A 24,798-nucleotide genomic window follows, 5' to 3' on the forward strand; every position below is an offset into this window, starting at 1 on the left:
CTTGGAATAAAACATTCTCCATTTACTATTACATCAGTTTCTCAAATCTGTGCCTTTTGCTTCTACAGGCAAAAGCACAACTCTGAAGACCATTTTTAAAAAATGAAATAAATAATTTTTATAAAGATTTGTTTATATACTTAAAGCAATAGGAAGAAAGACAACTGATAAGGATTATAGTGTCAAAGCTTCCTTGTCACTAACACTACAATTCTCTTTCTTTTCATCTGCAGTAGGGATCTCCTGCTGGTCTGATGCAGTTGCAGGACTGGTAGAACCAATGTCCATTAACCTCTCCTCAATCTGAGTCCACGAAGACATTGATTCATGTACTGTAATGGTGTGTTCCTCCATCTGACGCTGAAGGCTGTCCATTTCTTGCCTTGGAGAACAAAAGAAGCAGAATTTGTAAGCAGAAAACTAACTGCTACATGCAAGACTACCTACTCCAAGACTACCTGAGATACAGGTGTATACAGGAGAAAGAAATCTACTAAAAGTTCAGGAATTGTCTTGTTTAATTTAAGAGCAAACCAAATACAATATGCCTAATTCAAAAGTGAGGGCCAAGAGTAAAGGCACTTGGTGCCTGCAATCTGAACTGTGGTACTCCTGCAGGTTTGGAATGACAACATGGGACACAGAGCTGAGGAAAGCAGCAAGGAAAATGCTCCCAGGTACATGGTGTGATTTTTAGGGTTGCCCTGTGCAGGGCCAGGAGTTGAACTCAATGATGCTTGTGGGTTCCATCCAACTCAGGACATTCTATGATTCTATGCAAAATAACTAGACAAACACATTATGACTTTAGTCAGACACCAGCTTAGCAAAGTCTGGTAGTACAGATCACAGAACATCATCACAGACTTCCTCCCTCAATCATCAACTGAGGTGATGAGAGTAGCTCACTTGTCCTAAAAACCTCAACTGTCCATCTCCCTGAAGCTGCAGCTTTCCTGTACCTTGCCTCACATATTATTGCAGTAACAGTAGAGACTAACTACCACATAGCTCAGACTCCCACCACAATCAAGAACTAGAAATAGTTGTTTCTGGCTAGTTCTGTTGTGTACAATTTAGGATGGACATTTTGTATAGTTTATTGTAAAGTCTTTCACCACGATAATGGCCTTATAAGCAAGCACTTACAATGACAGCACATCTTACTCTCCTAAATATAGTTCAAATAAGAGGAAAAGAATTCATTTTACAAATCCTTTTTTTCCTTAGGCTGGCAGCTGGTTTCCTGGAAACATTTTTAAGATTATTTAGTATGGCTGAAAACAGGTCATACTTCAATTGCCGGAGACAGCTGTTCAGATTTTTTAAAGGCTCCTTGCTCACAGCTGTTGATGGTTTCAACAGTTCTTCCAACAAGGCAGCAGGCACTGGACAATCAGGAATCTTGACTGGAGTCACAGGATTGGAGGAGTTATTCTCTCCTTTCAATTCCTTCCTCTGGTTAAAGGAAAAAGAATTATTTCATCAATGTTATTTTTACTACCCAGAAAGAGTCTCATGTCACAGTAGTGGTACATGGTACATATCTGCATTACAGAGCAGGAATCACAAGCACATTCATCTTAGGTAATTTAAAAGCATTAGCAGAGTACTTTCCTGTACCCTACAACTTGTGTTCTTTGTATTTAAATACCTTCTTCATCTTGCCATGCTTCAGGTCCAACTTCAGTTGCTGGTTCTGCTGCAGCAGTGACTTCATGCTGTTCTTCAGTTCAGTCACTTTAGCCTGCAGCATAAACTTATCCTTCTGAGTCACTGACAGATCTTCCCTCACCACCTCCAACTCAGTCTTGATATTCTAAATGGGAAGAGAATCAATGTGAATAAAAATTCCAGCCAGCTATTGTTTTTATAATTTTTTTTCAGTTTTCAGGAGAAACTAGTTAAAAAAATACACAACACTGTTGTTTGAAACAAATTTGCCATGGCAGAAAATCACAGATTAAAAACACAAGTAGCCTGTTTTGATGGCATGTGGTCAAGGAAGTAAGAAGCTCACAGCACAGCCAAAATAAAACTTGGGCAACTACAGACACTGCAAAACATCTCATAAGTAAGTTTTCATGGATAAAAAAGTTGTTTTAATTATCCCCCTAGAGCCATCAGCATTCCAACCCACCAGAATCTCCACTGGCTACATTAAATACCTGCAAGACAACTTGCATCCCTTCCAACTCCTTGTGGCTGCGCTGTTCAGTCATGTCCAACTGCTGCTTAAGTGTTTCAATTTCTCTTTCTTTTCGTTCCACTTCCCATTTGAGGTCTTCCACCTACCAGGGCAGATAAAAAAAGGTATCTTTAGAATTATCTACAGGTGCCATCAACCACAAAATCTAAAATACATTCTTATGTCTCACGAATCATTCCTGGTTCTAAGAAACCCTGGCAAAACTTCATTAGAAATGCTGAATTAAAGACACACAAAGTCATACAATACAATATAAATAAGGATAAACACAGTCAGTGTTCACTTTTTACCTCTTGGCTTACTAGAGGCTGTTCACTAAGCTTGTCATCCAGGTTTTTCTGCAGAAGTTGGAGCTGAGACCTGGCTTCTGCCAGCTCTTGCTGAAACTGTGATACCTCCTGGGAATGTTTTTCATCCTCTGCCCTGCACAGGAGGATTAACAGACACAGCAGTTACACAATCTGTCCTTTAAAACAAGTACTTCCCTGGGTTAGCCTTGTAATTCTGACATGACTGTGCATGGAACCTGGTTAGTTATAGCTTTGACTGAAGATTTTGCCAACACATTCACAGCAAGAGTTAAACCACAGGAAGAGTTTATGAAACAGGTAATTAAATATTGAAAAAAAGTTTTTAAAAAGTCCTTGAGCACTGGTAATAGTCAGGTTACAAACAAAAGATTATTCAGTAAAAAACCTATCAGCAATTTTGCTTTGTTTTAGGAGGAATGGGGTTAAACCTTATATCCATTCTCCTGTAGGTCTGACAATTTCTTATAATTTAAGAAGACATCTACACAAGCAAACAAATGGAATTTTAATATATCATGGAATATAGCCAATAATCAAATTAATTTTCCATGTACTTTGTCAGGTATGTGAAAGAGAGAATAATAGGATATGAAGTGCTGATCTGTACTAGTAACATGAAATAGTATAAATCTGTGTTCAAAGTAGAAATGAGGCAGATGGTTTAGCCTAAATACAGTGCACTTCAGCACAAACTGAATTATGAAGGGAGAAAAATGCAGTCCAAACAAGCATCTCACAGTCAGGCTCTGCTGCAGAACATCAACACAATCTACTCCAGAGGGGCAAAACCCCAAAATTCACTAACCCATGGATTTTCCAGAGGATTTGTTTTAATTACTGTTCTCTAAGATCTTGGCCATTTACTTACTGGAGTTTGTCTACTTCAGCCTGGAGGGCCTGGACAAGCAGTTCCTTGGCATGGAGCTCCTTCCTGATCTCGCTGAGCTCCAGCATGGCCGCGCGGTGGTGCCGCCGGTTGTGCGCCGCGTCCGCCTTGGCTGCTGCTTCCTACCAGGGACAAAAGAGGCAATTTTGCTTTGTTCTGTCACTGTGAGTGAATCACAAAGAGAGTTAGACTTAAGCAGTACAAAACAAATCAAGAAGGAAACTGTGCAGATGTTAACACTTCTCCTTTTGTCTAAAAATCCCTTAAGTATTGGTGTCCTGATTAATGCTACTGGCAATAAATAACTATATATAATTACAATGGAAGAAGCTTGTTTGCCGGACTGTTGCTTCACTGTGAATTTTTGGATGGACTCTCATCTCTTCAAGATGTCTCATGCATTGCAAGTCATAATGGAACTTCCTGGATAGTCAGAGAGTGTGATTAACACAGGGCACAACTGAGGAGACATCCACTGATCTTTCAGCCATTAGCCACTGTGACAAAGACCTCGTATGAAGCACTATGTTGTAAAGCACAATTATAAAATGCTTTTAAAATATATTTGAATTATCTTATAAGTAAATAGAACAAAAGATAACCCATTACCTGCTTCTGAAGATCTTTAACTTTTAATTTTTCTTTCTCTAAGGAAGCCTGTAAAGCTTGAATAAGTTGTTGCATTTGCTGATCCTCTTCCTCTTTCCGCTTTAGAACTGCCTGAACCTGTAGCACATCACAAAAATAAATGCATATGTTGTGTGGGCTCACTGGAAGTAGAGGAAATACAAACACAAGCCAATGCAGGCACTGCAGAACAACACTCTGCCTCTCTGCTGTTCACTGATCACTCTTTCCACATGGTACCTTTCAGCCTTAAAGTAGCTGTGGTTAAATGGCAGTTTATGGCTTATACTCCATGAATATATTCCTAGTGGCATAAAAACTGTTCATCTCAATCAATCTGCATGTAACATAGTCTGTATGTTCCAACCACCTAAATTGAACCACACCTTCACTATTGTGAATATTATAGTGAAATTTTGATAATATTTTTTTCAAAAGAAACAACTCTGTTGAGAGTGAAGTCCCATTTCTGATCTCTGGTTTAGCCCCCCATATTAGTGCTATTACACAACACATGGGGGACCCAGAGTTGGAGAAAACGCATCAACTTTGTATCATATGAGCTCATTCTTTTCTTAAGTTACTATATCAAAAAGTCAAATACCTGTAGGTTCAGCTGTACCAAGTCTGCCTCTCGTTTTGCCAATGCTGTTTCAAGGATATTGTTGTGCTCCCGCAGAGCAGCGTTGGACTGACTAAGACCTGTAAGTTTTCCACGTTCATGCTCCAGTTCAAGGGCCAACTTCTTGTTATTTTCTTCTAAACGTTTTATCTTCTTCCTGAAGCCTCTAGATTCCTGAAGCTACAGTCAAATGAAAAACACAAATCAAACAAATGTAACCAAACAGCTCCAGACTACTATCATAAAAAAGTTGTGAGTTAAACTCACTAAACATCTTGCTTTTCCAGAAAGGGATTTCTTTTTTCTTTTCTTTTAAAAACATTAAAAAGTAAGTTCACTTTGATATTTTTTTTTGTTGGAAGACTAAAATGCTTGCTAGAAAGCAGAATCCAGAAGTACTGTTAACATACAGATCAAGAGTAGTTGATATATCTATATTTTTTGTGTAACTCTACAACTGAACACCACCACCCTGCCCTCAAAATCCCTGGGGATCCATGACTCCAGATATTTCCAAAAGCTAATGATTCATTCATCCTCACTGTCTCATGACCAGACACAGCTGGTATCTAATGCAGGAACCATTTTTCTCCCTCATCTTTTTTCCCTATACGACAATGACTCATGAAACCACAAAGAACCAGCACAAGGCAGCAAAATTTGCAAGGATCACTGACATGATGTTTCCTATCTAAGGTTCTGATTTCCTGCACTGTTAGAATAAAATCATAGTACTAAAATTTCTCCCTGTCTCCCAGGCACATTTTACTGTCATATACCCATCTACCAAGGAAATTCAGCAATCACCTCATCTTCAAGTTCCAGCACTTTCTCTCTGTACTCTTCAAGCTCCTGGCTGGTGAGTGAAATCACTTCTTGCAATTCTTTTTCCAGCATCAACTTACTGCTGCTCACAGCTCGCAGTTCTGTCTTCAGAGCTTGAATCTTTTCCTAAAGACAAAGGAATCACACGTGTCATTAGTGCATCACCCAGATCTGCAGGATTTTTGCTTTGGTTAAAAAGCCTGCTTCCCTAGCAAGTATCAAATGAAGTGCTAGCATTTAATTTAAAAGTCTTGCTCAGAGCTTTCCACCCCTGCATCCAGCCACTGCTCTTCATATATTTGATACCTTGCTCCATTGGTCCAAGGAACTGGAGCTTCCCCCAGTAAATTAATTTTCTTATCACAGCCATAACATAAATTAGTAAGTTATGGCTACCCTGAAAAGCTTTGAACTGTCAAGGAGAAAAAAGCAGTAAGACTTAGAATTTTGGAAAATCTTCAGACACCAACCCTTTAAGAAAGCCCCAAACCTACAAACAAACGAACAATAAAAATTAATCCAGAAATCTAGCACAAAGGCTAATGATCCTCTTGAGTTTGGATTACAATTGGTAAGCTGAAAGATACAAATAAAACAAACTAACCAAACCAAACCAAAGCCTGTCAAATCACCTCTCTCAAATGTAGTTACATTCTCAGTGCTCAGAACACTGACACCATGTCCTTACCTAGCTTTGTATTCCAAATATTTTCATCACTTCAGGGTAAAATAATATTTCAAGACTTAGAGTTAATAACAAAACAGCTGTGTCTTTGTACAATGTGACAGGACATCTGCATACCTGAGCAACCTGGTCATTTCCACCATCTGTAATCTGTGCTTTCAGTTTGCTCAGCTCTGCTTCAGCAGATTCCTTTGCAGTCAGAGACTCCTGGAGCCGCCGGCTCAGAATGCTGACTGCGTTCTCATAGGCTTTGTGCTTGGCTTTCATCTCCTTCTGAGCACTCGTCAGGTCTGACCCCAGACGCTTCATCTTCTGCTTCTGCTCAGTAATGGCCCTGGAAAACACCATGGAAAAACAAAACCTGCTTGAAAAACAGCACCAGAAGATTAATTTTTCACATGGCCCAACGAAAAACAATGTTCACTTCTAACCCTTTGTCCCAGAGACACCCAGGTCATGAGAGAAAGCCATTAGGTTGGCAAGACAAATACCTGGAAGACTCCTGATAACATTCTAAGAAAACACTTGTGGTAATTAAGAGGTCTTTGTTAGAGTTATTAAAATGCCAACATGAAGAAATATATTCTACTTTCTCTAAAAATAACACAGATTTGAGAGTGAGAATCCAGTTTAATCTAGAGATTCTTGATGGATATGTCAGGTATCATAAAAACCCTGTGATCACCAGTGGAAAAAAAAGAGTAGTTCTCATTAACATCAACATTCCAGCCCATCAAGGCTAAAATTCAGTGAATGGTAATTATCTCCACTCTGTATGTTGTTAAGGCAGAGACTGTTGGTTAAAAAGGTAAGTGAATCAGAGAAGCTGCAACTCCTGCATAGTGCACAGCCAACACTTTGCCATGGATATGACTATGTGCATTTCCCAAAGGAAAGTCTAGGGAATAGGAAAAGAGTGAGTGCTAGAGAGGTGAGTATGAAAAACAAATGCTGTAGTTATTTTGTCTGTGCTAAAAGAACACTTACTTTTTTGCTTCTTCTTGCATTTGTTCTACTTGTTGTTTTAATGCCTGATTTGCCTCAGCAAGAGACTCCATTTGTTCCTTATCGAACTGCAAAGACTTAACAGAAAGGGAAAAGCACTCATGAGAGTAAGAACAAAAGCATGTTTGCTGTATGTTGGGGAATAACAGAGTAAGCAGGAAAATTCAGAATTACTTTAATCTCTAAATATAAATTGTTCCACAGCTCTCTGTGTTCCTTCTCTTTCCCTTCTGTTTCTTCTTTTAACTCTTCCCTCTGAGGGCACTGCCATAATATGTATGAACAGAGTTCTAGTTTGGTTTTTGTTCTCAGATGGAGTTCACTTTGGGACCACGGAAACGACTTCCAATCACACCTCTATCACTCACATGGTCAAGCAGTCATGCATTTACAGAATTTTGGTAGGTATATGCTCAAATGTCTAGAGAATATTAAATATGTACCCAAGAACCTTATCTTGTAGGTGATCATTGTTTATTTCTAAGTTAAATGAAACACTCTCAAAGTCCAAAGCTTTACACCCTCCATACCTGTAGGCGTGTTTCCATATCATCTCGCTCTTTCTGCACTGACTGAAGATGATTCTCTATTTCCACCATCTGCTGGTGAACCTGAGATACTTCCTTTTGTAGCTTTGAATGTTCAGATTCGAGAGACTGTTTTTCAACTTGAATTCTCAGCAGCTCTTTTTTTATCTCTTTCAGTTCCGAGTCCAGCCGCTTCTTTGTAGCTTTTAGTTCACTGATCAGCTGGTCCTTGGAACTTGCATCCCTTCTATAAGCCTCCACCATTACCTTGGACACAAGAGTTACAAGAGGACAGTGTCACCTCTGTTACAGCTTTACAAATTTATGACAAATTCACTAGAAAGTATTTACTGTTATTCTTTTAGTTTGGGGGAGGTGTGCCTACAAATGAGCATCAGCTTCTGTACTGCATTTACTCTGGTTCAAAGACTTTTACATAAGCTCAGATAACAAATAATACTATGTATTGGGGGTTCATTAAAAAACCACCTCTGAGTGTTCACAGCACTATGGGATACTCTTCACATTCTTCATGGAACTGCACTAATTACGTGCCATTTTGAAAAACTGAACTAATTTTAAAATATTAACCATCCCATACACACCATTAATGACTTTTCCCATGAGAACAGGGCTTAACTGTGACAGTTTAAACAGCCTTCCCAACCTCAAACCTAACAAACTACAATAAATTTTGGCACTAGGTTAATAAGCAATCAAGCAGTAAATTAATGGTGCCACCCTATAAATAAGACACATATATGTGTAACACTAATGACATACCAATTTCAAATTACTGTTTCAAAACTGTAAATTCAGAATAAAATTTGCAATAACACACTTATTTTCCATCTAATTACTGAAGCAACTATCATTTTTCAATGCTGCAAGGAAATGACAACACGTGAAGATTTTCATGAGTGCTTTTGCAAAAGCAAACCTAACCAACAAACTAGAGAGAGATTTACTGTGGTGGATCATTTGGCAAACTCCCAGAAGTCCCATCAAGCATGAATTGGTTGGTGGATCAACTTTCACATTACTTACAAATAGAAATTCAACTGTCAGTTATATAGTTTCTTTATTTCAATGTCACACAGTTCTGTGATAAAGAAAATAGATTCAAGTATTCTCACAATGCACCTCGAAGTACATGCCCTCACTGTAAAAAGAAAGATATTCCTTGGGTTTATGTCTCTAAAATTTCTTTGCTTTTGCTTACCTTCTGCTGCAGGAACTGCTCCTTCACTTTTTGAACCTGTTTTTTGAGGCTGGCATTTTCTTGTTGCAGATTTTCCACCTGCCAAAGGGGGAAAAAGCAAACATTGTTTTTCATGCCAAATGTCATACTCTGTGTGACTTCTTCAGTGACAGTATCTGTGACTTGTACCAAGTGCCTAATCTAATGAGGATCCTGTTTCTGGCTAAGAATCTCAATGGTTGATAACACATTTTACACAGAAATACATTCACACAGGTCACCACACAGTGAGCCCTGTTAACCCTAAGGAATGCACAAAGTCCCCTTATAAAGTTTTAGTACACATCATTGGTGTACAGATGATGTATCTGGATGGCATCTGTTCACACATTCATGACCAAATGGAGAAACCAGTTGGTTCTTTGAAGGAAAAAAACCCCATGTTAAATATACTTGCATAGTTTTTCAATACTTCTATTGGTAATACTATCAAGTCCCATTATTGTCTTCAAAAGAAATCTCTGAAGATTGCCAGGAATCCATCACTACCAGTATTCAGTAATAAAGCTCTTCCTATGAAGCCTGGATGCTCTAAAAGATACAGATCATACACAACTGTAAACCTAAAGTCTGAACAGAAGACTCACCATAATTTCAAGCACACAGAAAAAGAATACAGATATACTTCAGGCTTGTCCTAGTCCAGTGACTAGAAAAAAGCCTTGGTTGCTATACAGCTATATGCAAAAGCAAACCCTGGTACTTTGTTTCAAGAGAAAATGTACAATTAAACATGACCAAATTACTGCATAGGAAGGATGTGTGGCCCACAGTGCCACAGAAAAAGAGAACACTAAAAAATTACTTCCCAAACTGTGATCTGTACTCAAAATTATTGTGTTTTAAAATGGATAGATTTAAGAAAGATGGTGGCTCTTGGAAACAGACAAAACAAGACTGATTAACCTCAGCTTCCCATCCCATACTACACAAATGCATGAGCACATACAGATACCAAGGGATATTAAACCCTAAGGTCACCAATGATGTAACAGGATATAAAGTGCCAGTCTACAAACAAGGAGAAATGATAGAACTGATTAAAATATTCTCCTAGAACTGACTAAAATATTCCCCTCAGATGAATCCCACAACTGCACAGGTACACGAACTCACATGTACCAACCTCCTCCCATGTATCTGGCTCTATCATGTGCCTGTGGCAATCCTTCCCTGCAATAGCTACTTTAAATAAGGTACCTTTGTGTTCATTACCTGGCTTGACTTGACTGCCATTTCTTGCTTCAGTTGCTCCAAGATCTGTGATGTGACTTCTGTATCTTCTCCAAGGCGCGTCACTCCTTCATCAAGCTGCTCTTTGCCCGCTTTTGCTGCCTGCAGAGCTACTTCCAAGACAATCTTCTCATTCTGCAAATACTGGATCGTGTCATCTTTAGAAGTAGCATCACTTTGGAACTCTTCTAATCTGGCCTTCAGTTCATCATACTGTGTTTGCAGGTCATGCAGGGACTGCTCTTTGGTGTGCAATGTCTCTTGGGTGAGAGTCAATTGCTTCATTAGGTCCAGGTGTTCTTGCTGTAACGATTCAAGCTGCAGATCTCGCTGATGCAAAGTCAACTTGACCTGAGAAGCATTTTAAGATTAAATTAATACAAAGGAAAGGTTATCTTTGCAAATGCACTCCAATCAAAGTCAAGTATTTTAATTATTATTTTAGCTTCTAGAAGAAAATAACAGGAGGTGAAAATATTTTTTAACTTTCCTAGGCTACTTCTTCTGTTTGCTCTATTAATTACATTGATTGCCTTCTGCAGCATCTATTATCTTATAGGCTAAGCAATGACCAGAATGACAAGCCAAATATATTCATAACATTCACTGTATTCTAAATTTTTAGTTGAAAAATATCTCCATAGCAGATATACAGGTAAATTCAGCATTATTAATGATAACACCATATAATTGCATGGAATATAATACTGAGCTATCATGTACTTCATCTCATTCCAGCCCTTGACATGCTGCCTACAAAAGGTTACAAGGTTAAAGCAGGACTCTAGTGAAATATGGATTTAACAGGCTCTAAGTGTAAATGTATATAATGACATCCTGACTGCCTAACAACTTTGAACATGGATCCATGGTTCATGTCTATACTGACACTAATGACATATTGAATTCACTAAAAAACCCTAGGATCTGCAAGACAGTAGTTCTGAAATTTAAAAAAGTGCTGTTACTGAGATGGTTGAAAAAAAAAGGCCTTTTCTCCTGAAACAGTGACTTTGATATGGACTTCATTTTTGGAGAGAACTTTCAGGTTTTAAAAATGAGTTTAGAGCTCAGTATGTATTTACTATGGCTTTTTCAGCCAAACATGTATTTCCCTTGAAACCCTTGAGGAGCTGATTACAAACAGCCTACCTGCTCCAATTCTTTTTCCAATGTTGCTGCAGAATCAGCCATTTTCTGAAGCTGTTCTTTCTCATCCTCAAACTCCTCTAGTTTTCTCTGCAGGTCTTCTTCCACCATGGTTTTAGCCTCCTGGATCTGCATGAAGGCAGCTTCTTGATCCAACATGTCAGCCTGTACAGAAAAAGCAAGGAATCAACTACTGCAGTTTCAATGGATGAGGAAGAGTGGGGGAAAAAATAGGAAGAGAAAAAAGTAAATTATCAAGCAAATTTGTAGAGGAAAGACAAAAGCACAAGTAATTCTGATGTCTGCCTTATACACCTGTTTGCCTTTACTGAAGTCACCCATTCATATACTTAAGGCACCTTACAATAACAGTGAATGTCTTGCACACCTGTGACTGAATTTCTATTAAAAAGCACCATGTTCTTACTCAATTGATGAAACAAGGCATAAAGAATACAATCTTTATTAAATTAAGCTATTTGGGAAAATTCTAAAACAAAAGGGATTTCCTTGGATGCTGTAGCTACTCAGTGTAGCTACTGACAGGAAATAGAAATTCCTGCCATTTACACAACACATTAGTAACCCTGGAGATGGAGGGTCACTAACCTGCTGCTTTACTGCCCCTGGAGACTCAGCAGCAGGAATGTCACTGAAAATCAGTGGAATTTAAGGTTTTAAGAGCTTTGAAAGTGACTGTACTGGACCTAGATTTTACCCAACTTTTATTACTGGAAGGCAGGAAGAACAAACCTGATTACTGAGCCATGTCACACACTTAAAAAGCACGTTACTGATTTAGATTAACTTCCAATCAAGTTTTCTCTTGAAAAAGTTCGTGAATGTGCAAACAACACTTACAGTTGCCTTTAAAATTCAATTAAAAACAAATACCAGAACTGAAAATGTAAGGATCACCTTTGAATGGGAAATACATGGCCTTGCTCCCTCTTATTATTCACAATGCCATGGAAATTTATTTATTGTGAAATATCCACTGTTTTTATAATGCAGCATTTGAACCAGTTTGTAAGAATTCTGTGTTACTTTGCCAGAACAGCCCTGAGTTTGCAAAACAAATACACAACCTAGACAGAACAGAATTCAGGCAAACCATCTACAACCATACCTCAATATTCTGTAGCTGGGCTGCAATACGTTCTTTTTCTTTAATGGATCTGTGCTGGGTTTCAGTCAGCTGCTGAGACAGTGTCACATTCTCTAGTTTGAGATGTTCCAGCATACCTGCTTGAGTCATTTGCCCAGCCTAAAGGAAGGGGAAAAAAGTCACAGACTAATACCAATAGTCAAAATTTGGCCAACAAATTTAGGAGTTTTAGAAAAAAAATTACATTGAATCCATACGTGTCTTACTTCAGCTACTACTTTTGTGGCACTTTTCATCCACAAAAGCAAAGTGCTTTGGTTAAATTTATGCCTCACCATTAATGTGAACTAACACCTCAGGATGAAAACCAAAACACCACCTGGCCCTTTTTCTTACCACCTGAAGAATACAAAAGTAAGGCTGTTAAATCCCCCAGCCTGTGCTGATCCCAGGGATTGCCCCAACCCAGGTGCTGTAGGTTTGTTGAACCTCATGAGGTTCCCATGGGCCCATTTCTCAAGCTTGACCAGGTCCCCCTGCATGGCATCCTGTCCTTCAGGTGTGACAACAGCACCACTCAGCTTGGTGCCATCTCCAAACTTCCTGAGGCTGCACTCAATCCCCTCCCTGGTCCCAGTACAGACCCCTGAGGGACACCAATGTCCATGAGCAGACTGTGTTGACCACTTCCCTCTGGATGTGACTGTCCAACCAATTCCTTATCCACCACACAGTCCACCCATCAATTCCATCTCTCTCCAGTGTAGAGAGAAGGATGCTGTGAGGGACCATGTGAAAGGCCTTACAGAAATCTAGTTAGATGACACCTGTAGCCCTTCCCTTGCCCTGGTGCAGTCAGTCCATTGCAATGCCACACAGAACAGATTCTCAGCTGTCCCATGTGCAAGGCAATGCCAATACCTGTATATTGGCCATCTCACTCTGCAGCCTGACACGGGCCTCCTGCGCCAGGACGAGCTGCTGCTGGTACCACTGCCGCACATTTTGGAGAGATGTGATTTCTGTTTCAGATGCCTTTAGCTTGTTGGTCAGTGTGGTCCGTTCCAGCTGCACCTTCTGAAGCTGGTTCTGTAAGGCAGCCAACTGCTGCCGCAGATCATGAACTAGAAAAAGGAAAATAAAACCCCTGGACTAGAGCAGTCCATTGTTCTATTTGTATGCACAAATTTTCAAGGATTATTGCTATATTCAGATTTGTCTTTTTTGACTTTCTTTTTGAACAAAAGCATATATGGCTAATCACACAGATTGGCTTTTCCTGCAAAAGTGCTAGAATGTGAAGCACCAGGTCATAAGCATAATAAAATTAAACTAATCACTTCTGTAAGCATTCATAGTTCCCTAGAGGCAGAAAATTTGAACTAATTTAACATCAGGAAGTAGGTGTCCTGACATGTTCACCATTACAAATCATTATTTGTACAATTTTCTAAGAAAACAATTAGGGCACTGTCAAACAGTTACTGGACTAAGTATTTATGCCTCCAAGCTGGCAGTGGCAGTTTGCAAACTGTGGCACTTGTGACACAAAACAAAAACCAATCATCTTAAAATTCATACTATTCTATTTACATGACATTAATTAAACATGTTAAAATTTATTCTTCTTCCTGGACTTCAAAATTATGTTGAAAAATGATTTATGGAGTAGCAATTTTAAAGACTGACATTTACAGCATCCCACCTGTGCTGTCTCTGGTGAGAACATTTTTTTGCATATCTTCAACTTTCTGCAGCAGTCTTTGGTACTGCTCCTCTGCTAACTGCAAATCATTATTTGAAGAAGCCAAACTAGCATTCTTTGCTTCCAAGGCATTTTGCAGGTCAGCCATTGCTCGTTCCAGATCCCAGCAAGACTGCTTTAATGTGGCCACTTCTGAGCTCAGAGATTCCTGCTTCTGCTGGCTGCTTTGGCTGTGCTCCATCTGTGCCTGAAGCTTCGTGTTCAAAGCTGCAAGTTGGGCTTGTAGCTCAGTCTTCTCTTTGAGAGCCTGAATGTGTCCAGAAAATCAAAACAGAGAAGTCTTAAGAGAAAATACTCTAATGGGTGACCAAAAAAGATACCCAGCAAAAATACCTGAAAAGTCAAAATACAGAGGAGAGCACAGACAACACATGTAGCATTGTATGAGAGTAATCAAAACAGGATTTTTAATAAGACAAGTATGTCTACACTTGAAGGAAGAATGCTTTCTATTTTAAGTGTTATACCCTCAATTAAAACAAAGAGAAAGTACAGTTCATACACACTGCTAGCATTGCTCTGGATTTATCATCTCTCTTTTAATTTGACTTTTTAAAAATAACATACAAAAACACCACTTTTTTTTAAAAGTAATCTTTGAAGACTTTACTAACTTTATAGTTATCCTGTTCAGCATTGGTATTGGGTTTGCATGGTAAGGTTTTGGTAGTGGTGGTCTTCCTTAAGTCTAATGGGGCCAGTGCCAGCTGGCTCCAAGACAGACCCACCACTGGCCAAAGCTGAGCCCACCAGTGACAACAGGAGTGTCTCTGGGATAATGGATTTAAGAAACTGAGGAAAAAAAAATGGAAGAAGAACAGCAAAGATAAGAGTTTAAAATATGTGACAGAAACAGCCCTGCAGACACCAAGGTCAGTGCAGAGGAGGGGAAGTGCTCCAGGCACTCATGGAGGGCTGATTCCCACAGTAAGAACACCACGATGGACCAGGGGAAGAGCATGAGGAGACCTTCCCATGAAAAGGATGGAGCAGCAGAGACAACACGTGAGGAACTGACAGCAGCTCCCATTCCATGTTTCCCTACACTGCTGAGAGGGGAGGAGGTAGAGAACTCCAGAGTGAAGCCGAGCCCAGGAAAAAGGGAGGGGCGGGAGTTGAGGTGTTTTTAAGATTAGTTTTTACTTCTCATTACCCTACTCTGACCTGATTAGAAATAAATTAAACTCACTTCCTGAAGTCAAGTCTCTCCTGCCTGTGATGGTAACTGGTGAGTGATCTTTCTGTCCTTATCTCAGCCCATGAGCCTTTCATTGTACTTTTCCTCTCCCCTATCCAGGTGACGAGGGGAGTGACAGAGCAGCTCTGGTGGACCCCTGGGTCAGCCCACCACAGTATCCTTGTGAAGTACCTTATTCAATAAGGTTTTAACAAAACACAATTTCACAAGGAATAAGGAGGAGTCTCTTGAAAATTAATTGAAATATTAACGTGATCTGCTAAATACAGAATTGCAAATTCATTTTCTACCTGATTAGCTTCTAGTGAGAGTGCTTCTAGTTGCCCTTCAAGTCTCATCTTCTCCTTCAGAACCTGCAGCATTTCATCATGAGTTCCTGTGACAGAGCTTTCCATAGAAACACTGGAGACAGAGGCAGCACACACACAGTTACAGGGTTAGAATACAACACTCATCTACTTGCAGAAAAGTTGAACTGAAATTAAGAGGGACTAAGACTCTGTGTGTGACCCAGACTGTAGGACATTTTTTCTGGCTTTATGATAGATCCAGAACACAGTGTAACAACCTTAGTTACAAAGAGATAAAAATACTATATTCATGTTAAGGTGTTATACTTCAGTCTTCTGTATTTGCAGCAAATAGAATCTAGTGTATTTGCTATTTATTCTAGAGCTGCAATGGTTGACTTCATTATACTCTGTATCTGCATATCTCATTTTAAACAGACAATGGGACATAATGGGAGCACAAAACCTCTACCATTATTGTCCACAACTGTCTGCTTTAATGCACCCCAAAATACCACCAGCTACTGCAAAAGAAGGAAGAACAGGTATTTGGTGTAAGGGATTCCTTATGCTCATTCCCTGCTGCACAGCCAAGGCATCCAGAGAAAAAAATCTTTTCTCATTACTGTAAGAAATAAATCTAAGCCAGAATAAACATCAGCAACTGATTGCACACCTTAAAATCTTTGGGCATTTTATTCTAACAAAGGAGAGGGAAAAAAGTAATTTCAAAATCAGCATGTATAAAACACGCATCCTGATAAAAACCACAACTGCATTGTTAAGAAGTTCACCAGTCATGCACTTGTTTTCTGAATCACAGGCTAATACCTATCATATATACACAGAAGCTTAGGAGAGTAAATCTCATTCTACAAGGGCTGAAGAGGATAAGAGTATCTAGGACAAGACTCTTGGCATCTGTTAATTATGTGAGGTCTGAAAGGAACATGCGTAGATCAGGAAAAGGACAATAATAAATACCACTGAGGCAGCCAAGTCTACACTTTCAGACTTCACAGACCAAGGCTCATCCATGACTCAGTGAACAAAGCTTCACAAGTCAATACAGATAAATGTACTGCAAGCAGTTGCTGTTAACAAAGTCAGTGGCAAAAATATCTTTCTCTAAAGATATATTGGCCAAATAGGTACCCAAGTGAAGTGACCTTTCAGATTCTTCTAGAATCTGTATCTTAAAAGATTTGATCAAAATGTAAGTTAAAACTAGATCCAAAGTTAATAAAAGGTAAGAGCAATAGGCTGACTCTACCAGGACAGTATAATGCCTAACAGTAGCCTCACTGTGCTCATTCTTACCTGCTGGAAATACTGTCTCTCCTACTCCGTACTTCCCCATTACCTTCCTGCTCTTGGGCTTGATGCTCCACTGCTGCAGCCTGCAGCACCTCACTGATGGAAGGAAATTGCCCCATTGCTTCAGGATGTATCTTCTGGCCATTTATTGTATATGGAGTATCCTGTTTCCTTTCTGAATTCTGTAAGCTGCTGTACAGCCCTTTCCCTGACACGCCGCTGTAGGTAGAGCTGTCGCTCTCATTTCCATCCAGCCTCATTCCCACTTCACTCCCATCGATCTCTGAAATGCTGTCTCCTGCCACGGAGCAATTCTCTATTCGATCATCCACATCAGAGGGCAGACTAATCTCAGAAACAATTGATGCTGGACCACTTCTGCTTTGCTTCAGAGTCCCACCAGATAAATCAGTAGCCACAGAATTCCCAGTAGTGTTTCTAGTGTCTGAATCTTCAGTTCTGTAGTCAGCCAAGGACCGGATCTTACTGGACTTGGATTTTGAGCTTTTTCTCTCTTTTGAGGATGCTGGAAGTCCCAGGCTACCCAGTTTTGGGCCCCTGGGGACACTGGTCCGCAAGAAGGAGTATTCTTTTGTCATGGCTACAGTGCTGGCTCTCGGCAGGATTTCTGGATTCAACATCAGCTCGGGGTCCAGGGTGCTGGAGGGCCGGTTTTTGGATGCAGACTGACTCGACTAAAAGGAGTCAATAAATTCCAGAATGTTAACTTTGAAATAGCATCAAAGATTTATTTTGCTCCAACTTAAGATGTAAAGTTCTTACACTGATATTAAATATACAAGTCCTTTTGTAAACAAGGTAAATTACATCAGCAATCAACCCTATCAAGGTTCTGAACATACATGTTGAAAATGTTCAAGGTAGACTCCAAAAGTTAACAGAATAATATAGTCAAAATTGAACATTCAGGTCACTTAAGTTTTGTGTTTTTCTCCCCCATATTTTAAGTAGCACAAAATGGTATGTCACTGATGAGGTAAGAGAACCAAATTTTGTCTGTCGAGAAGAAAAAAACCTGCTTTCTCCCACTTGAGAAAACTACTGAATGTTTAATTCAGAGCACAGGAAGGGTAAAGTTTTCAAGCTTCACCACAAAACATTGAATCTAGAAGATCTGCTGTGTGGTACTCACTCTTTCTTGGTGTCTCTTCACTCTGTATTGTTTGAGCTGTTCTTCCAGACGCCTCCTTGCCTGAAGTCTGATTTGTTCTTCTTTCTCCAAAGGGAGTGAAGACTCTACTGAGCCTGTAAGGGAAAGGTTCCTTTACAGTCAAACAGAAAATGCCGACACAGGCAAATGGGACGCAAAAGGTAAAAGCCCCTTCTACCATCAGCAACATGCTTCATGCTTTAGCAAGGAACACAAGGAAAGCCCATCAACATGCACCTCAAACTACCCCTTCAAATACAGCCTTGTGTAAGCATTGAGAAAGCTTGTGGACTTCCACTGCTCAGTCTGCAAATGCTGTAGTTTCTCCACATATATATGACAAGAGATCATACAGCAAGAAAAGAAGTATTGCTGTCATTTAATCTCACCTGTCCTGCATTTCTGACAGTACTAAAATTATAAAACTAAGCAAGACCTATACAGTCCACTCATTCCCTGCAAGTCAGGGAAGGATCATCCCTAGATATGTTTTCTTACCTTTGGTTATCTCACATTAAATCTTTCCCATAGTAAATCTTTTTAAAAACAGTATTTCAGAAAACACCCACAGCATTAGACACGTTATTATAAAGACTTCCCCTTCTCTCCCCTTCATTGTTCTTCCCTCTTTATTACTTAGCTTAAAATCACCTGGTTCTGTGGGGTTTTTTAATACCACTTGTTACTCCTAATAGTCAGGAAGATTAGAAAAGCTTCAGCCCCAGAAAGCGTGAATTCCCCTCCAGGTAAGAGCCATTTTTAAATGGTAAGGCACATGCCTTAGCTGCAGCAGAGGGTGCTTTACTGAAAGAAAATGAATTGGAGTTCTAAGTAAAAACTGCAAAAATGAAGTTCAGTTCAAGCTTAAATGATGTTATAGGAGTTTAGAGCCAGGCTCAGAGTAAAAAGCTTTATGCAGCAAGAGAAAGCAGGGGCACCACCATAAACAGATGCTTACACAATTCAGTTTCTTGCATGGGAAGACTTAGTTTGAGAGACTGCAAAGCTTCTTTTCTAAGAACTATGCCCTCAGCACTAGTTCCCTGAGACTTCCTTAGGCTGTCATGGAAACCAGTCACACCTGGGGATGACTCTTCTCCCTGCTCACTGTTGATGGTGTCAAAAGATACAGGAGAGTCAGGGAAGAGCAACTCTGGCCCATTCTGGCAGGCATCCACTTTGCTGTTTATCTCCAGACTTCCCTCCTCATCTGGCAAGTCATTGATGTTATTCCTGGTAGCTGGAAAAGAAAGTTTTATTCAGCTACACTTTAAGCCACCCCATTTATCTTCACACCTCCACCCAACTACAATGCTACTACTATTGCCTTTAACTGTAAGAACATGGAAAGAAGAAATTTTACAAAGGACTTGAGATTCTTTATTTTAAAAGACCAGAAGAAGTACCTTTCATTGCTTTACTATGTTGCCTTCAATCAGGACCTCAGAAGTGATCATACAAAATATCTTCAAAACTTCACACTGTTTTTTTACTCTTGTTAGGTTTAGAAGCATAAAACAGTGAGTGTGAGGAACTCTCAGGGGCCACCTACTACAAGGAAGACTCAGCAACTGCAGGCCTTGCTGAATGATTCAGCTGTTTGATATTCTGCTGGGCACTGAGGAGGAACCATCCACCACCCCAACTTCCAGCCTGGGCCAAGCAGTTCTCAATTTTAAACTGAGTTTACACTTTTTCAAATAGGACACCTTCATCAAAAATACAGTAGCCAAGCTCACATGTATCAAAAAAATAAATCTACCAATTAAAATGAAATCTAAGAACCACTTTAATGCCAATTTTATCCCCACTTACTAATATTAGAGTTTTCTTTTCCATCAGGAAAAATACGTATTCAAAAGCAGTTAAACATTTCACAGGTCTGTACTTCAGATTCCTCACACATTTCTACTTCACTTAGCAGGAGACTACTTACATTTACAAACCTGCTGTTGCAAAAAAACTGTGTATCTAACTCTGAATTAACTACTATAAATCTCAAATGAGCAGAATACTGAAACAGGCACTGCTTTTCTGTTCATTCCCATACCATGTATCACTGGAGTAACTGGAACTCACTGAAATAATATGTAAGATTTCGTTATATTTCCATAAAGATGTTTGAAAATATTTAACATTTATGATCACAAAGTATTTGCAAGTGCAAAAATGAAGTTTCCTCTTTGTAATTTTTCTCTCCTCTCAGAGCTATGGACTTGCATGAGCAGTTTGTGCTTTTTTAAGGTCTGCTGAAGGAAGATACAAGGGAAAAGAAGAAAACCAAATCAGAACTGAGAAACATATCCTTCCCAAACAAAGTGTTTCTAAGATAATGTCCTGTAGTTAGGAAGTTGATTACAAAGATTCAGTAAAACTTTAGTTATTGATTTAGACTAGCCCACTAACATATTGCTATTAAACCTTTTTCTCCCCATATAATGAACCACTATGAAGTTTTGAAAGAAAAAAAAAACACTAAAAAATGAAGTTATTATCAATCAGTCATAAGTCATAGTAAGTAAAAGAGGACAGAGGAAAAGACTGCTTTGTAATGACTAACATTTTCAAACTAAAAGATTGTCAAAACCAAATTTGAAATAGACATCAGTGCTAAGAATAGCCACGAGAAGCCAAAAGAGGACAGCTCACACATTCAGAAATACTGCTGCTGGCCATCTCCCAGAAACTGCACTTAGTACTGCACCTGCTTTACACTTTATTTACATTTTTTGCTTCACTACAGTCAGTGGTACACATATACACAAGAGATGCTGGAGCAAAATTCTGGAGGAATGGTTTCCTGGCAACTTCCTGAGGCCACAAGACACTCAGAATCTAAACATTACTTGAAGTAGGGTAATTTAATTGCAGTAGTGTCAATAGAGCTGTGGTCTTTTTAGACCTATTTGTAAGCCACAATTCAATTCTCCAACACAGGCCAAAGCAGGAACATGGGATCTCCAACTTCATAAAACATGAATGAATCATCCCATAACTACACCCTGCCAGCCTGATAAAGGGCAGTGCAAGAAATGCAAATAAAGCCTCTGGCCTCCACTCCTGCCTGTGAGTGGATGACAAACCTGCAGGACAAGAAGGCTACAACTTCACCACGTCACCTCCTTTCAGAGAAGGAACCCCTGTGCCCCTGTGTGTCTGCGCAGCCGCAGCGAGCACACCCCTCCAGCCATCAGCCACCACATCCTGAGCTACCAACACACCCTCCCACACCTGCTGGGGAAACAGAGAGCAACTCCATCCAAGGAAAATATTTTCACAATGAAAGCAACCGAATACTGGAATGGGTAGAGAGGCTGTTGAACCTCCCTCTGCAGAGACTTCCAGAATTCAACAGGACAAGGCCCTGAGCAACCAGATCTTGCTCCAGCCCCAGCCTGCTCTGTGCACCAGGTTGGACCAGACAAACCACAGAGCTCCCCTCCAACTCAAGTTTGATTCTGTAATCTACTCAGATCAGCAGTCTCTCAGATTTCTTGTAAAACAGCAGCATGATTTATTTTATTGCAGAGCTTGTCTACATACAAAAGTTATTTTGAGATAATTTGGAGATTACATGCCTGCATCTGTCTTCCATAAAGGGAAGTTTAGGGAGACTTAAAGTAAATCTTGGTTTCTGCCTAAGCAACTTCATTTATTAGGAAAACAACTTCTGCCAGAATAAATTATTCCAGTCATGAGTTTCCTCCATAACAATAATTTCAGAAATGTTATATAATTTCAGATGTGTATTTTGGAAGCACTATCAGAAGACAGAGTAACACCCTGAACAACAAATACTAAACTGACAGCCCATAGTACTTAAGTTAATATTCAGGTTTGCTTTCAAAAGAAAAGGTTTTACAGCAAAAAACAGTTTTCCCCATATACAGAGCCTTCACCAAACTTGCTTAAAACCACTACAGAAAAAACTCCTGAGCTCAAGGAAGTCCTTCAGCATCACCTGAACAATAAAACAGATGACTGTATAAAAGCCTGGGTAAATCTAGGACATTATTTGGTGCACATGAAATAACTTACTGTTAATTTCATCTGTAGTAACTGGCTGTGATTTGGCTTTACAATCCAAAAGTTCTTCAGAGTTTCCAGGAGCCCCATTACTGCTTCTGTTCTCCAAGTGAACATCCTGATGGACAGATGGGGAGTCCATGGTAAAAACAATCCAGATCCCTGGAAAGTTTTTCTTCTGAATAATTTGCCACCAAGTGAACTACCAAGTCCTGTTCCTCTCCATCAGCAACAAGAGCATCAAGGTGTTCCACAGGAGCAGTTCTGAGCTGCACAGCTGTTGGTGTGCACAGGCAGCTGCTCACCCCAGATCACGAAAACAGGTCACAGCCAATGTTGTAATCACAAAGGACCTGCATTCCCTAGAAATAAAATGTAGTACATTTACAAACATGCATTAAAGCTTTGAAAATACAAGTTAAAAATAAAGTAGTGCCCACAGATTGCTCTCCAGCTCAACTTCAACACATGAAACAAGAACATGGAGTAACAATAGAGCCAATGAAATACACCCAAGTATCCAGCTCTGGGGCTAAAAAGTGATCTGTTTAACAGCTTTTTTAAGCTCACTTTTTTTTAGTAGCATTGATACACTGCATAACTATGCAAGAAGATAGAATTCAGCAAGACAGCTCATTTAAGATCACTGTTTCTTGTAATGGAAATGCCTCTTTGGCCTCTGCTTTAGGAAGTGAACCAGTATTCAGAGTAGCATTTTGCTTTGCATATGACAGTCTGGACTTTCATACCATATATTTCATTTTAAGGACCTATTTCTATTTAAGTTTCAATATCTGTAGTTAGAATGCAGTATGAAATTCACATTTTTAAAAAATTAAATGACAGCATTACTGTTTACTTGTCTGCAGAATGACAAGTCTGTGTACAGAACGTGAACTCCTCATCACAGCACTGGCAGTCAGTGTGGGCTGGGCTGCAGTTCGACACTGCCTGCTCCTATGACCACTCCAGAGGATTTCCAAACACAGTTTATAGAATTTTCTAATGACTCTCCAGGCATTCAGACCCAGCCCTTGGGGCCAGATCCAGCCAACTAATACAATCTGAAACTGTTATATATTCAAGTATTTAAATTTTGTTCAAATAGTTACTGACAGATGAACTCAGACTACAAATGACACGGTTCTTATTTAATAAAGAAACGTAACAAATGCCTTGTTAAAAAAAAAAAAGAAAGAAGGGATTGTGGGGAGAATGTCAAGTCAGGAATATTTGGATTGCATTTTTACATGGACACAAAACATTTTGAGCAACATTCCTTCCATATTTCCAGAGAGTACTTGTGTAACTGGTACTGTGCCACAGTGCCCTGGTCACCAGCAACACCACCAGCATCTCCCAGGCGTTACTGGAGCTGCAGCAACTCGGGGCACACAGGAAAACACCGTCATGCAGGTGACCCCTACGTAGGTGAGCTGTGAAGGAGCCAGAAACATGGAGAGCATTTCTAAAAGAGAAACCTCCCCCAAACAGAAAGATTAATGCCTTCACTGTGATTTGTTATTGATTTTTAAAGATTTTCAGTATAACAAATCTTACAATAAAACTTCTAGAAGAACTGCCATTGTACAGCAAATAGACACCACATAACAGGTCGCCAAGATGAATTACAGACAAAAAGCATGCAAGATTTTGGCTGTTCACGCCTTGGGAAAATCCCATCAACACGAGACGGTTTGTTATCTCTGTCATAAAACACGCTTTAACAATCGGGTGACGGAGAATGGCTTTCTCCTGTACATCCCATTCCCAGTATTAAAGGTTCGAGTATTTCGGCTTCGGAGTCCTTTTGTATCCCTGTTCTGCACACACACACACACACACACACACACACAGTGTTCGCCCGCCACGGGAGCGCAGCAGCCTCGCCGGGGAAGGAGCTGTGCGAACCCCACCGGTTTGGCTTGGCCACCGCCCAGGAGGGCCCCGGGCCCCGGCACAGCCCGGCGAGCCGCGGCTGGAGGCGCTGGGGCCGGGCACGTCCCCGGCAGAGGCGGGGGAGGCCCGGGGGCCGCGGCGCTCGGACCCGGCCGGCGCTCCCGCTGCCCCCACCCAGCCCCGCCCGGCCCCTGCAGCGCCCCGGCCCGCCCTGCCATCCCCGCCGCCCCCCGGCCCGGCCAGACCCCGCAGACCTGGGGCCGCCCGCGCGGCGCCGCCGCCGGCCCGAGACGTGGCGCTGCCTCCGCCGGGAAGGGGAGGGAAGGAGGCGAGGGGAGGGCGCGGCGGTGCAACGCGGTTCTGCCTCCCCCGCGCCGGGCGCTGCCGCCGCCAGGGCCGGGCCCGCGGCCCCTCCGCGCCGCGGTTCTGCCGCCCCCAGGGCCGGGCCGGGCCGGGCCGGCGGCGCTCGGCGGGCACGAACGCGGCTCCGCGCAGGGCGCTGCGGGCGGCGGCGGCACCGCCGGGCCCGGCAGAGGCGGCGGCTTTTCCAGACGGACCCTTCCGGCAGCGCAGGGCCGGGAGCGGCGGGGCCGATCGGGCTGGGCCGGGCTGCCCTCACGCCCCGAGCGGCCGCTCCACCCGCCCCGCGGGCCCCGGGCTGGCACCGCCTCGCCTGAATCAAAA

At 40.9% G+C, this 24,798-nt stretch overlaps 1 protein-coding gene across 2 annotated transcripts; it reads right to left on the minus strand.

The window, feature by feature from the left end:
- Window positions 1–24,509, minus strand: GOLGA3 (golgin A3). 2 transcript variants are annotated; one of them, XM_071571919.1, is made up of 24 exons: window positions 24,369–24,509; window positions 22,228–22,577; window positions 19,148–19,429; window positions 18,172–18,284; window positions 17,022–17,713; window positions 15,702–15,813; window positions 14,154–14,460; window positions 13,370–13,572; window positions 12,470–12,607; window positions 11,344–11,505; window positions 10,174–10,542; window positions 8,920–8,997; window positions 7,701–7,964; window positions 7,153–7,247; window positions 6,283–6,499; window positions 5,463–5,606; window positions 4,638–4,835; window positions 4,016–4,132; window positions 3,389–3,528; window positions 2,500–2,632; window positions 2,169–2,291; window positions 1,655–1,819; window positions 1,295–1,458; window positions 1–382 (listed from the first exon to the last, which is right to left on the minus strand). In XM_071571919.1, exons 2-24 carry the CDS (start codon window positions 22,355–22,357, stop codon window positions 175–177), a joined length of 4,554 nt encoding a protein of 1,517 aa, XP_071428020.1. In that variant the 5' UTR covers window positions 22,358–22,577; window positions 24,369–24,509; the 3' UTR covers window positions 1–174. The 2 variants fall into 2 exon arrangements, with proteins under 2 accessions (XP_071428020.1, XP_071428021.1); XM_071571920.1 differs by having other exon boundaries at window positions 19,271–19,429; window positions 24,369–24,508.
- Between the last annotated feature and the right edge of the window lie 289 nt (window positions 24,510–24,798).

Source organism: Pithys albifrons, chromosome 17 (assembly GCF_047495875.1).
Source record: "Pithys albifrons albifrons isolate INPA30051 chromosome 17, PitAlb_v1, whole genome shotgun sequence".
In the NCBI taxonomy this organism is placed as follows: domain Eukaryota; kingdom Metazoa; phylum Chordata; class Aves; order Passeriformes; family Thamnophilidae; genus Pithys; species Pithys albifrons.